The sequence below is a fragment of the Tinamus guttatus genome, unplaced genomic scaffold, assembly GCF_059628265.1.
Source record: "Tinamus guttatus ecotype Peru unplaced genomic scaffold, ASM5962826v1 Tinamus_guttatus_pri_ptg000025l, whole genome shotgun sequence".
Taxonomy (NCBI): Eukaryota; Metazoa; Chordata; class Aves; order Tinamiformes; family Tinamidae; genus Tinamus; species Tinamus guttatus.
The window spans coordinates 2,727,219-2,741,641 of record NW_028288559.1 but is presented as its reverse complement, the minus strand read 5'-3'; the positions used below and the strand labels follow the sequence as shown (position 1 = coordinate 2,741,641).

The following is a 14,423-nucleotide window of genomic DNA, read 5'->3' as shown; positions in this document are numbered from 1 at the left end:
GCTTCACCTCTGATTCGTGAAGGACAAACACAGGCCAGCCGGCCACGCCGGAGGTCACCGACTGCTCCTGTCCCATGCTGGCGGCCTGGTCAGGGCTTCCCAGCTCCCGTTTGCCAAGCAGGCAGCAGCCTGTTCTGCTGCCTCCCACAGGCAATCCCGTCACCGGTGTCACATAACGTGGCCCAGCTTCCCTCCCCAGTGACCCAGGCAGGCACCAGAGCCGTGGGATAATGCAACTGGTGCCACAGAGGCAAAGGGAACAGCAATTTCTTCCCTTTTCAGTGATTTGCTGTCCTGTGCAGCCCAGGGGATGAACACCTTTTTTTTTATTTTTTTTATTTTTTTGCATTTGAACAAACTGGCTTTCTTTTCAAATATGGGTCTAGTCTTTGATTTTGCACATGAACAGCCAGAGTAAGTCTGCCAGCAGCTACCAAATGGGGAATCCTGTGGCCTGCCCCTGTCCCGTGCTGGTGTTTAAGACTGGCAAGTGTGTGAATCCTTGTGAGCGATGCAAGAAAACAACACAGGCCTCCTCTGGCAGCAACGTGCCCTGGGTCTCTGTGCTTGTGGTCCTCCTCCTTCATCGCTCCAGACTTCACAGCATGCTGTTGCTACACATAAAATAGGCTAACCTAGAGCGTGCAATAAATTAAACACAGGGGAGAGCATCAGATTGACTGGAGGTCATTCCTAAGGGAATAATTTCATTTAATGCCCCAGGAAACAATTTATTTTGTTTCTTAGGAGTCCTTATTTAAAAAATCTATGTTGCCTTGCAATTTGTTTCTTGAATTTCCTTTCTCAAAACTGCTCCCTCCCTCTCTTTGGGAAAGAAAATTTAAAATAAGGCTTCTGTGTTACTGAGGTAGGACAGCCTACAGTCAAGATTGCACAGTGCTTTCCATTACAAAATCCTGGTTTCTGGAATTTGAAAGCTGTCAGACTAACTACCCAGGCTGAAAGCTTCCATAATGGATGGTTATCTTGGGGTGATTTACAATTATAAAAGCGGAAACTTGACAACAATAAATGATCATCCCTTTGAGGCAAGGAAATTAGACGACTCCTTGTTTTGCCCATGTTAGGAACTTCTTATGCAGACTCAGCGTCTCATGCATTGCAGTGGAGATTTTTAAATCTTGCGAACAAGGGACAGGATTGCTCAACATCAGGGACAATTCTCTTTCAGGTCCTATGCAAACATTCTAATATTTAGCCAAACTATGCACCTTTTAAAAAGTCTATGGATGCTCAGCTGCAGAGCCTTACGCCCAGTCTTCCCAAGTCTGTATCACAAACAAGTAGGGCTCTCTCCTCTTTGCTTCCTACATGCCAAGGATTTTTGCACAGAGCAACCGAGTCCTCTCCAGTTGCAGTGGTGGAGGCTGAGCAAAAACCATTGCCACTCCTGTGAGCTAAGGTGGTGCCAAATACGGCGACCAAACCAGCACAGAAAAGCAAACCCTTTTTCTGCAGCATGCAGAAAAACACTGCCTGACAAAGAGTACCAGCATAAAAGGCATCAGGCCTCTAGAGATGAAAGCAATGCTTCTAATAAAAATCTCTTCATGTCTTTTTTCCAATATTAAACATTTTTTAACATTGCTTTTCAGGTGCTCCTGAGCTTTTAATCCTTGAGCTGAGCCCTGAAATCCAGGAGAGCTTGCAGATTATGATGCATCTTTTGCTCCTCTTATTAAAATATAGTGAATCTGGGGAAGTTTTCTTAAAGATCTGAAAGAGACTGCCCATACTGGACCAGACACCAACCTTGGTCTAAGTTGCCTTCAGCTACTCCTCCTTTGTAGCTTTGGACCTGTGTGCCAAGATGGACGGCAAGATGCTGCTTGTCCAGCGCTCCATAGCTTCTGCCATCTGTGCTCAGACACCAAGAAAGCCACAGTCAGATCCAAACACGAGGGCTGAAGGCCAGCTGGGCACGTCAGCAAAAGCCAATGGCAAGCAATTGCAGTATTATACAAACAGATGCTAACCATGAAAAATAGTCGGTGCCAAGTAGCTGGATACTCAGTAGCTGTGACTAATCAGGTACTTGTTCAACTGTGGAACACAAACCCAATGCCAAACCCCACAACGCCACAGCAAAGACAGGAAATTGTAAAATTTGGCTCATTTGTATATACTACAGAACTAGAAATAATAGTATGTATGTTCTGCACTAAGAAAAAAAAAAGAAATTCCCAATGTTTCCTTTCCATTAGCTCCTTGCCTAAGGCAGATGTGAAAGCAGCACGATTACTGAAATGACATTCTCTGCGCTACACTTACTGTTTGGATTGGGAACTCCAGAAACCAGCTCTTTGCTGTCAGGAGCGAGGGCGCCGTAGTTGGGGTGGTGGTGGTGGTGACGGTGGTGGTGGTGGTGCCTTGCAGGCATTTTCGCGGTGTACGGCGCTCCACCGTTCTCCTCAATGTTGAACGGATGCAGGTCACTGTTGTTCAAGGGATAGCTACAAAATAAATTCAGCTCAGATTAGAGGAGTAAACAATAGAATAAACTGTGCTTTTGGAGAGTCGAGAATTCAAATATTCTTTAGGAAAAATGTGTATTTTTTTTGTCATGAGACATATCCCAAATCTTTACATTTGTCCATCCATAGGAGATGTCTAGGGTGAGAAAGAAGGCTGCTTCCTTTTTGCTCGGCATGACCTTAATATCCAGATTCATTTCTATTTCACACATTACACAATCTCTGACAGACTCTTACAGTAACTTAAGTTCTAAATGAGTTATGGAATATGATTTTCAACATCAAAATTTGCTCTGCAGGATTTTGCCACTTCACCAGAACAGGACAGCAGTCAAGCAACAAACAGTGATTCTAATAATATGAAAACATTAAACGAAAACAATGTTTTTTCCATTCACTAGGAAAGTCACTAGGTGAAGTGACAAAATCCTACAGAGCAATTTCTGATGTTGAGAATCATATTCCGCAACTCAAATGAGCAATGAAGGTAGAGTTCACATTCCTGAGAAAGTCTGAGCCTCCAATGTAGTGGTGAAAAGACTGAAAAAAATGTGACTTGGCAAAAATGAAGAAAGATTTCTTTGAAAAGGAACACTTTTACAGATGACAAAATAATATTTGTGCTGGTAAACTTTTTTTTTTTTTTTTTGCACATATTTAGTTTTGAGACTAACTATTGTCAGTCTCCCATCCACAGACAAATGGAGATAGGTTCAAATATTTTAATTCATCAACAGTAATTCAGAGATATCAAATGACACTGTAAATTTTCCTCATTAATTTTACCTATATTATTTCAATATCCTATTTGAAATGATGGTGAATGTCTAAAAATGTTATTTTATTTCAATGCCAACAACTAAAGTGATGATGAAAACTTTACACAGCTATTGCAAATAAAGATGTTTTTTTTTCTCAGTGAAGTATTTACAGTTTTTACAGTGCTCTAGGTTATCCTATGATATTGTATTGGACAAATTTGATCAATTCGTTCTTTCAAAAAAACAAAGTCACCTCTCCATTTGAAAAAAAAAAAACTAAAGAAATTATCTTTACCTGCATGGGTTTCAGGCTTTATTTTATTTTACTTTTTACTAATAGGGGCTGAAAACCTGGCAACATAGACTAAAGGCAAATGGCATAATTAATGGAACAAAGAATGAATTGCTACATATGTTCTCTGCAGATTATTTACCAACACAAAGAAAATTACTCAGTCATTTTCAAATAAACACATCTGTATCATTTCCAAAAATACGATGAAATGTACATCTTTGTACATCACTAAATAACCATGGCTGCCTTAATACCTCTGACAACACAACGGTTTTGACAGGGTAGTAACTGAACAGCACTTTGATGTCGGTTACTTTTTTGAAGACGGGAGGCAGAAGGGAATGTTTTGTATATTAATCTTGGCAGGCTCCCAGCACGTAGCCACGGCTGCCAACGAAGGCACTACTCAGGCCATACTTGCCTTAAGGAAACAATGCAAACAGGGATCAGATCCACAGGGGAAGGCCGTGGTGAGCTCCGGCAATCCCGGACTGGCCTGTCTTTTGAAACTGCACTGTATCTTCACTGTTACAATCGAACCGCGCGCGTGCCTCCTGGGGCAGAGGGGCACAGGCTGATCACATTGCAGCACAGTAACTGTAGGTGCTCTCCTGCACTCTCCCTTTGAGCTGTTTGGGCTGAGGAGACATCAGTTGACTGAGGGAAGAACAAGTCTTGTTCACACAATTAAAATCCGTATTGGAAGTTAGAAGAGATCTGAGTCTCAGCACAACCTTTTTGCAGCCCGTGATTCAACATTTTGTAAGACACAAAACTCGCTATAAAATCATGATATGGTTAGGGACCACGTGCCTGGAGGTTGCCTTAATTCCACCTTCTGACAAGCTGCTAGACATCTTGGGTACCTGCTTTCTAACCAGTCTTTTAACAATCAGTGAAACCACATCAAATGCTCACCCCAAGATTCCTCAGATTGCTGTGGACATGAGGTAGCTTCTGCACTAAAACGGGCTAAATAAATAACTTGAGGACCTGAGCGAGCCAAATCAGCTCCGGCACGAGGGAGAACATACACCAAACTCTCCAGATGTACTTCCTGAGTGTCCCAAAAGGAGTGCTCATGCTGTGCAAAACGCAGGGAGATCATCATTTCAAAGAACTAAAGAGTTGGACCAGCAAAGCTCCTGCTGGGATGTATGCTGAAATCCCCAAGGACAGTAAGCCACAAAGCTCCGGCCAGTACACTGATGTGGAAACTACCAACCTGGTTAAAGGATACAGGCCCCTTCCACTTCTGGGGGTTGACAATGACTGACAGGTACTGAGGCACACTCATGCTCAGCTGTCTTTTGTACTTCTGACAGAAGTGAGGCAGACTGTCACATTCCTGTGCTCCCTCCTTCCCAGGAACCCTTGGGAAATTCACTATTAGACTGACAGGTCACTGCAAAATTAGAAACTATCGGGCCGGCAGCAGGTTTGGACCCAGTCTACTAGAAAAACTGACACTACCCAAACTAAAACTTCACATGAGTAATCCCAATCCCCATTTGGTGCACCCAGTACTATGTAACTTAGGAGAATATGGGATCCTGACACGCGATACAGTTTCTACAAGGTGATCTCACTATTTGGCAGTCGTGTTGCACATTTTTTCCACCTTTTTTTAAAAAAATATTCTTCATCATCTTAAATCTAGATGCTTCAAATTTCTTTTTCCTCAATGCATCTTTTTGCCTTTAACTTTTTTCTTTCCTACTGCTTTTTTCTAGTTGACTTACCTGAATGGGTGTTGTGCTTGCGCATACTCCCCAGCCCATCAACGGGAATGAATCATTCATGTCAACGAACAATATTCTGAGCATATCCTAAACTCTCCAGGTTTCACATATGTTCCACAGACATCAATTTTGCTCTTAAACTACATACACAGACGGGCAGGTATCAGTTTTGAGCTTTTCTCTTCTATTTGTCTTTTAGCCTCCCAGTATGCCATTCTTTCATCTTTATTCTTAGAGCAGTCAAGTGAGCACCCTGCAGATCTCCCCTTTCATACACCTCGTTTTCTCAATGAGCTCCAACTGCTTCCTACTACTTCTGTCTGACAAGGGAAAAGACACAGTGTCCAACAGGCAGTTCTTTAAAGGAAATGACCATTTCTTCCTTCTCTGTTCCTCCCTCAGCCAAAATACTCCTGAGGATTTAGTTATCCCAGACTCAACTTTCAAGACTTTGTCTTGTCCTTAGCTTCAAACTCTCTTATTTTCTTCTGATCAAAAGGCAGCACATTAAGGAACAGTGAAAATGATATACATCAGGTTATTCTTTCATTTTTTTTCTATTATATTTTCATTGTTTGCCCTCCATCCTAATAGATACAACTATGATCCTATTAAAACAGCTCAACGGTTGTTTTAAAAGATATTTTCAGTTAACATTTTTGTGTTTCATAGGCTCCAGATATGTACAGCCTTACCAAACAATTCCTCTCTAGTGTACAAGTCACACACACGATATTAGTAGAGAAGCATAAAAAATGCAAAAACAAAACTAAACAAGCAAGCCCCCCTGCTCCTCCCCTCCCCCAAAGGAAAAAAAAAAAAAAAAAAAAAAAAAACACAGAAGGAATTCTGAAGACTTAAGGACATCAGAAGACTTTTCTTCTGTTTTACCCTAAACCTCTGCTGCAATTTAAACCTGTTATTTTCTGTCCCATCCATCACATGAAACAGATTATTTCTTGCTACATAAAATCTGTATTTTTAAAATAACATTTTCACATCTCCCTTCAACTTCTCCAGGCTTGAAAACCTCTAAATTATTCAGTCATTTCTCGCAGGTCACACATTTTCAAGAGCCCTGATCGTTCTCGCTGTTCCCTTCTGCACATTGACAGCCTGCCTCTGAAATGTGGTGCACAGAACTACGCACACCATTCCTGCTGAGGCCTTACAAATTCATGGCAAAGAGGAAAGGTCCCTTCCCACGTCCTGTGGAATCCATTCCTGTTGATTCAGTGAATCAAGACATCGGCTTTCTCCTCAAGACCAACAGATTCTTTTCTAAAGTGCCCAGGTTTCCTCCCCTCTGCAACCCGAGGCAGGATTACAAACACATTATCAGTCTTTCTAGTCTGCATCCTAAATCTTTTCACACCCTAAAATCATAACCCACTCGAAACCTATTCTCTCATTCATGACAAGCTCAGTGCAAAAGGACCTCCCATTTTGGTGTAATCTGCGGGTGATACGGATCTTTAATAAGAATAATTGTCTTTTTGCACCATCCTGCCATCCTCATTTTCCTGCAGAATGCAGCTGGGTAGACCTACATGAACCTCTCTCACCTGTATCCCAGAGCAAGCCTACTCCTGCACCCCACCAATGCCTCCTCCTTCTCCATCCTTCTGCAGTAGCAGAAAAGAGACTCCAACCACTGTGCGCTTTGAATGCCTCTGCAATGAGCTTTGACCCTCTCTAATACAGCTGAATTATGGTTTACAAACCAAACAAAAAAGGCTCCTAGATGTGGGTGTGACTATTTTCTAAATGGCCTTTAACAAGTCCCACACCCACCTCTGTCCCTTGTTTGATGCTTCTGCCCAGAACTACAGCAATTTTTGTGTTTAAAAATCCAGGAACCTTAAAACAAACATTTTCCCAAACCCCTCTCGATCCTTCCCCCAGCCACAGCTCCCAGCAAGGCTGACTCGGTAGCTTTTGCAGCTTTCAACAGCTCACATCCACACTGCATGTGTTGAGAAGCTCCCCCACTCACTTCACTCCTTAATAGCAGACACTTCACCCACCTCCATATCCAGCAGTACCTTCTCCCACATCCAAAGGGGTTGTGCACATGCTCCCTAATGGCAGTCGGAGGATTCATAACTATGTTTGACCATGTGAAGGAGAAGTCTAACATAAGCAGCCACTGCATGTTACGCTTCAGCGTGGCAGTTGGGGTACGATGGCTTAACAGCTGTATTGTGCCAAACATTCGGCTTTTGGTTTTAGTTTCTCCCTTTGATAAGGAAAAAAAAAAAAGGATAGAATGGTTTTGGACTTATTCCCCATCCATGTTTCGTAAGAAGTTAAAAAAAATCTTGAATTTTAGCCAAATTTGTTTTAATCTTGTTAAGAATCTTTCATATCCACTATGCAGCTACAGGGTGCTAAGTGGTAGAGAGCACCTGTTTTGCCACACAGTGAAATTTCCTTGTGGATAGCAACGGAAAAGAAATGAGAAGGGCAAGAAGACGGTGCTCTCCGCAAGCATCTGCTCACTGCCAAAAACAGAAGCAAAAGACTTCGAAAGGATCCAACAGCATATACGAAGGGAACACAAGCTATGGGAAGAAGGACTGTTTATAGACAGAGTGGATTCCGTTTTGCAGACGAGGAAGGAGACAGGTAAAAATAACGAGTGTTCCTAAGTAAAGGTGGATGAGGAAAAGACCTCTTTAAATCTGATAAAATCTGGGATTCTTGGGGGCTTCTTCTACTGTGAGATGTGAAACAAAACCTGACAGTGCCATTACACTCCCATGCTTTGCCGTGACAGTAACAGAGGACGGAAGATTTGGCCCAGTTGCATCCATCTGGGAAGGATAAGGAGTGCTCTCTTGCTGGCGAAGATCAGGAGACTCAAATGATCCCTAGGGACGCCTCAAAAAGGCATTTCCTCCTTGCTGCAAGGAGTGGGCAGCCAGCAGCCTTCTCACAGGCAGCCACACAAACCTTGGAAGGAAGAACGGAAAGAGAAAATGCCAAGGGAGGAGAGGAGAGGTGTCTGTAATGGTGATAAGAGTGGGGAAACTTGCTTCTGCAGGAGATATTTAAGTATATGTAGCAGCTTCCTCCGTGACAAGGTGCTGAACTAAGTTTTGAGGGAGGAGAGGATCCAGCAGTTAATCTGGAACTCTCTGCAAGAGCAACAGAGCCTGCAGCAAACCATGTTCTAATAAAATACCAAGAAACAAATCCAAGCCCAACAAAGCTATTGTTCTCACAGACTTCACCTTATCTACACAGCGATCATTACAGAAAACACTGCCTTGCAAAACTCTAATGCAAAATATGCCTACTGGGAAACTAAGCTTGCTTTTCTTCATTTACAAAGGGTGTTAATTAATGATAACGATAGCTAATGATATTTAATCACCTGTCAAAAAAAAATTCACTGTCCCAGATGCCCTTGCAGATGAAAAAAATCTGAAAAGCAGATGCAACATCTTTTAAGACAAAATCCCCTCCAAGCGAGAGATGCCTTCCCCATCCAGTCATACAAAGACCATATGGGACAGCTCCCAGTGGCTAATGAAAGGGAGTTAACTCAGCTTAAGACTGGACAACTGGACAGTGAGAAATCTTATGAAATTCAACAAGGCCAAGTGCAGAGTCCTGCACCTGGGGAGGAATAACCCCAGACACCAGTACAGGCTGGGGACCGACCTTGTGGAGAGCAGCTCTGCAGAGAAAGACCTGGGTGTCATGGTGGTGGACAAGTTGACCATGAGGCAGCAGTGTGCCCTCGTGGCCAAGAAGGCCAACGGGATCCTGGGGTGCATTAAGAAGAGCGTCTCCAGCAGGTCGAGGGAGGTGATCCTGCCCCTCTACTCAGCCCCGTTGAGGCCACATCTGGAGTATTGTGTCCAGTTCTGGCCTCCACAGTACAAGAGGGATGTGGAGCTGCTGGAGAGAGTCCAGCGCAGGGCTACAAGGATGATCAGGGGCCTGGAACATCTGCCCTACGAGGAGAGGCTGAGGGAGCTGGGCCTGTTCAGCCTGGAGAAGAGAAGGCTGGGAGGGGACCTGATCAGGGTCTATAAGTACCTCAAGGGAGGGAGTGAGGAGGATGGTGCTGGCCTCTTTTCAGTGGTGGCCACCAACAGAACTAGAGGAAACGGCCACAAACTGAAGCATCAAGAGTTCCACAGGAACTTAAGGAAAAATTTCTTGACAGTGAGGGTGACAGAGCACTGGAACAGGCTGCCCAGAGAGGTTGTGGAGTCTCCTTCTCTGGAGATCTCCAAACCCGCCTGAATGCCACCCTGTGCCACGTGCTCTAGGTGACCCTGTGTGTGCAGGGGGGTTGGACTAGACGATCTCTAAAGGTCCCTTCCAACCTTAAAGATTCTATGAAAGCAGCAGCAAAACCAAACTAAGGAACATAGGCCTCAAAGACAGCCTGCAGCTATCCAGGGGCTGCTAACCCAAGTTACAGTCCTTATGGCCATTTCGGTATAGCCCCTTATGTAACCCAGAGACCCTGAGCTAAGCACTACCCTCTCCTCCTCAGCATCACCTTGTAGGGGTGCAGGCTGAGAAGCAGGGCTAGCCTGAGCTCCAGCTACCTGAACAGAACCTGAGGGCCTAAGGAACTCCCAGAGGGGAACGTTGAGGACCTTTGGCAGAGAACAGTCCTGCAAGGCCAGCAATACTGAGGGAACTGCATCAGTACCACCACGTATGGACTTGGACAACTCAGACCAAAGCAGGCACAGCTTGTTTCTTTTGAAGGAGGCAAGGGAAGAGGAAAGGAAAACTGGTGTGGATTGGGGAAGAATGAACATGGAGAAGTGGGGAGAAAGAGGGACTGAATGGGACCAGTGACATGCAGCCAACTGCTAGCCAGCATGACTGGATGCTTGGCTGGTCTGCCCCATCTCCTCACTGACGTGGAGTGCTAATGATTCCCTGTGGCACATATGCACACAGGGTCAGGTTGCCTCTGCTGTCCATGCTTATGGGAACCCAGGAACTACAGCAGCCTCACACTTGCTGGATGGCAAAGGAAAAACCATCTTAACCTTAAAATCTTAAAATTTTGAAAGTAAGGAGGATTGAGCTTTGTAACAGTACGTTCTGATTTTGTAAGATTGTTTTTAGCTTTGACCTTACAAAGCTGAAACTCTTTTTTTTTCATAAAAATGTAGAAATGTAATGTTTCTATTATTTAGATTCAGAATGCGTCTCTTGGTAGGGCACTAAGCACAGGGTTTTCTGAATTTTCAGTAACTTGCCAGGACTTTTAAGTCTAGTATAAATGTACCTAGTGTTACCACCACCACATGAGAAACTTCCCTTTAGTACAGATTCCTGCCCTTTTGCCATATTAGCAACAAAGTTACTGAACAGGTACTGTAAGAACAATAATCAAGGAAAATCTTCTCAAGGCAGGGCAGATCTTTTCGCTTGTTTGCTCAGCAGAAAGTATCAACAGGCAAAAATAATACAAAAATCAATCACTCGGCACAGCAAGAGAGTTCTCATTTACCAGCTTGCAACCAGTCCTGCCCTTTTCTTGCAACATTTGGGAAACTGATCTGAATTATAGCAAGAAACTTGTCATTTTGTCTTAAAAATCAATTTTCAAACTTTGCTTATGGTGGAAGTTCTGAACGAGACAGAGCCCCATTAAATACAAAAGTAGAATTTTAAACTGAATGACAACAAAAGGAACCCTTCTGTGCTCAAAATTCTCACAGAAATGATCAGTTTTACTTTGAAGCTCTCTGAAGCCTTGCTTCAAATCACCTTGCTTATCAACGTGGTGAGGTCCAGGTGCTAAAAGACAGACAAGTCAAAGCTCCCTTACCTGCTTCATTCCTCTTCTTCATTCCCAGTTTCTAACAGCCTTTATTGCTTTTAATTCCTGCTTCCTCCCACTGCCTGCTCCCCTGTAAAATATTTCCCCCCCCGCCATCCCTTCCAATCAAGCTTGTACTTTCCCCTGGTCCTCCTTTTTTTTTTTTTTTCCTCCTGAAATCTTCCCTCTTTTCTCTCTAATGCCTGGACCTACTGATGGGAAATGCTGTGCTGGAACCTCCTGCCTGTCAACACAGCCTCAAAATACAACAGTTTGGCCACCAGAGATGGCCAGAGATGAAAAAGAGCACAGTTATTTTGTCATCTGTTCAGGTATTGAGATCATTGCTCTGCTATTACACAAATCACAGAGCACTGGAAAAGCAGCACTATTTTATATCTCTATGGTTTTCAAAATAGCAGAACCTGATAATGGCTACTGAGATTTATTATACTAGCATGGATCACTGTGGATTTAGTAGGGAATACAGAATATGGCTACGTAAACAGGTTATTATATGGAGTTTAATTGCATTAGATCAGTGCATTCTACAATAACTGAGGTGTGGCTTCTTTCATTTTCCTCAAGAGGCAGGAATGAAAAGCTATTTTTCAGTGCCTCATTAAAAAAGTCTTTGCTTTTATAGTCCTTCAGAACATATGACATTGTTAATCCATGAACTACAGGCTTTCTAAATGCTTCTTAGGTGAAACATCTGTTCTTCCTATAATTCAACACATGTTTTCATGTTTGTTATGACAAGCTGGAAGTTTTGATGTCTGATATTTTAAAGCTGTAGGCCATGCTACTATTAACAGAAAAAAAAGAAAAAAAGAAAAATGAAAAAAAAAAGACACTGAAAACTTAGGAAACAGCAAAGATGAAAAACATAAGACTAAAATGTGCACACAGATTTGTGGTGGCAATTTAAAGACAGAATTCTAGGAGTATTCCCTTTGGTTCTTTTGGTAGCCTTAGCTCAATATTTATATTATTTTTAAATACGAAGACTGATTTCTCAGCTCTCAAAAGGTGTGAAGGCCAAGCCAGGCATTATGAGTATTTCTTCTGCTAATCAAAAAATGAAATAGATTTCTTCTGAAAATATCTATGCAGCGGATCATGGAAGATGAGCAACTATCACCCGGATTGCAATAATCCCCCAGAGTCAAGAGAAAAGTATTACCCAAGAAACAACAAAGAAAAGAAATAACATCCAGTCTAAGACGCCAGGCAGAGGGAACAACCTGTTTCCACCCATCTTCCCTCTATGCCCACTCCTCCAACATACTGTCTGGAAAAAAAAATCTCTTACTGGAAGTTGAATGGGAGATATTGTGGTATTTTAAAAAACACGTATTTTTCTCCAGTCCAAAACTGAAGGTTAATACATGCTGAAATTAAAAGCAACAGGAAAATTAATTATCGAACATATACATACATTTTCTATAGCAGCTTATTAACATACACTGTAGAGAGTACATAAAGAAACTCGATTTGGGAGCTTTACAACTATGTTCAAGATTAATTCTTGAAAACCAACTAAGAAGCATTTGTTTTGCTTTAAAGAACACACATGAAATAGCCATCAGTAAGAAGAGAGAGAGAGAGAAATTTTGCCTACTGGGAGTGACTCAACCAAGTGAGGAACTCGAGCTGAACTCAGTTTTTACCCGTTTTTGTAAACACAGGGGCAACAAGAGAGGCAGAGCACCCACACCCCGGACAGAGGGGTATACGACCAGTCACTTGCAAGTACAGCAGCACATGGAAAACACGCGAGGCAGAACATCAAGGCTTTCCTTGTTATCACTCCCATCTCTGCACAGTGTTGCAAAAGACACGAGACAGAAAGGTGTGGTCTGCCCCTTCCCTTCACAAGATGTTCTTCCTACATACTTTAGACTAGGACTGGTTTGGTTAAAAATAAGTAAATAAATATCTTTCTATGTATGTTTGCCTCGACCTGCTGAAGGAAAACTGTTTTCCCTGTAGGCCCTTCAACACTAAAACCTCAGAGCATGCATAGCAGCAGCGCCTTCTTCCAAGCACTTGCAATTTGACTGTAAAGTAAATAAAAAATTCTTTCTGAAAATATTCAAAATCTTGATCATCACAGTATAGCCGAAATGTGGTTAAGATGCAGAGGCTTAACTAGTGAAGCGCTACTTCAACACGGCTAAGAAGAGTTGGCTAGAACAGCCTTAAAGCAGCTAGGATCCTGTGGGATCAGTCTCTTTACAAAGGACAACACATGCAGTCTGAGATTTAAAAAAGTGTAGTTCCTATTTCCATCCATTAATGCTAGTCATCCTGCAGCAGCGCTGGCTGGAAGTGTCTCCCCGGCTGCCATTAGCAGCATTTGTTTAGGCCTCCACTGACAGCACTTGCCTCTTACCCTGTTCTCCTCAGCTCTCCTTTGCCACACAGTAAGGAAAAAAACACTCCTATTGCTTCAAAGAAGATGAACAGTCTTTCCTGAGATCTGGTATGTCACACTGGATGAATGTGAGTTACCATTTCTCTCCTTCCAACGAGGTAGTAGCCATCTGCCTACTTGATACACAACCTGGAATGACAGGTGGATAGTCTCATTTGGAAACAGCCAATTGTGGCACTGAACTGCCTTGCTCCTACTACTCAGTGGGCCTTGCTCAGCCTGTTTTGACACTTGAGAAGCAAGCAATTCACTTTTATTAATTCTGTGCAGTCTTAGGAAGTGCCCCCAACTCCCTCCTTGTCAGCAGCAGGAGATCTGTTTTCAAACTTTCTTCCAAACTCTAGAATACCCTCTTTCTTGCAGGCTGAAAAAGGACCTTCTACAGCATTCACTTAGAATAAGGGAGAAAGATGGGACACTTTGCTTTGCGAGGACATAACATATGCTTCATTTATGTCTAAAGGCAATCCTGGTTTGGGTCAAACTGCATATTGGTTCACTGATAAATGTTTTGGAAAGGCTTGATTTGTTTCCTTAAGTGTACAAACTCAGATAGCCAGGTTTGGAAATTCATTACAAAAAACACTCACTCTGTTCAATCTGCCTATGATTCACATCAGCTACAGCACAAGTAGTTGAAAACCAATGTTTAGAGAAAAAGCCCATGCTAAAATAATTCACTGAAAACGACAATCTGTAATATAAAGTCATTAGTCTGCATGCCAGGGTCTGGCTGGGGCTCAAGAGTGATGTACTTCATTCCAGGTTACAGATGTGGTACAGCCAGCTATGCAACTCTCCCACCAGTTCCTGGAAGGGGATACAGAATTAGGGAGTTATTGCCATCTAGAAACAGCCCCGTTGCAAAATGGAGCCAACTCTGA

The 14,423-nt window shown here is 42.8% G+C and overlaps 1 protein-coding gene across 2 annotated transcripts in view; it reads right to left on the bottom strand.

Annotated features, from left to right (window-relative positions):
- Positions 1 to 14,423, bottom strand: part of EPB41L4B (erythrocyte membrane protein band 4.1 like 4B) — a 157,839-nt gene that overhangs the window by 63,036 nt on the left and 80,380 nt on the right. For both annotated transcript variants that reach the window (XM_088526024.1, XM_088526016.1), the window contains 2 exons: positions 2,293 to 2,474; positions 1,774 to 1,878 (listed from right to left, as the gene is read on the bottom strand). In XM_088526024.1, the coding sequence (XP_088382150.1) occupies positions 1,774 to 1,878; positions 2,293 to 2,474 (287 nt within the window). The remainder of the gene's footprint in view (positions 1 to 1,773; positions 1,879 to 2,292; positions 2,475 to 14,423) is intronic.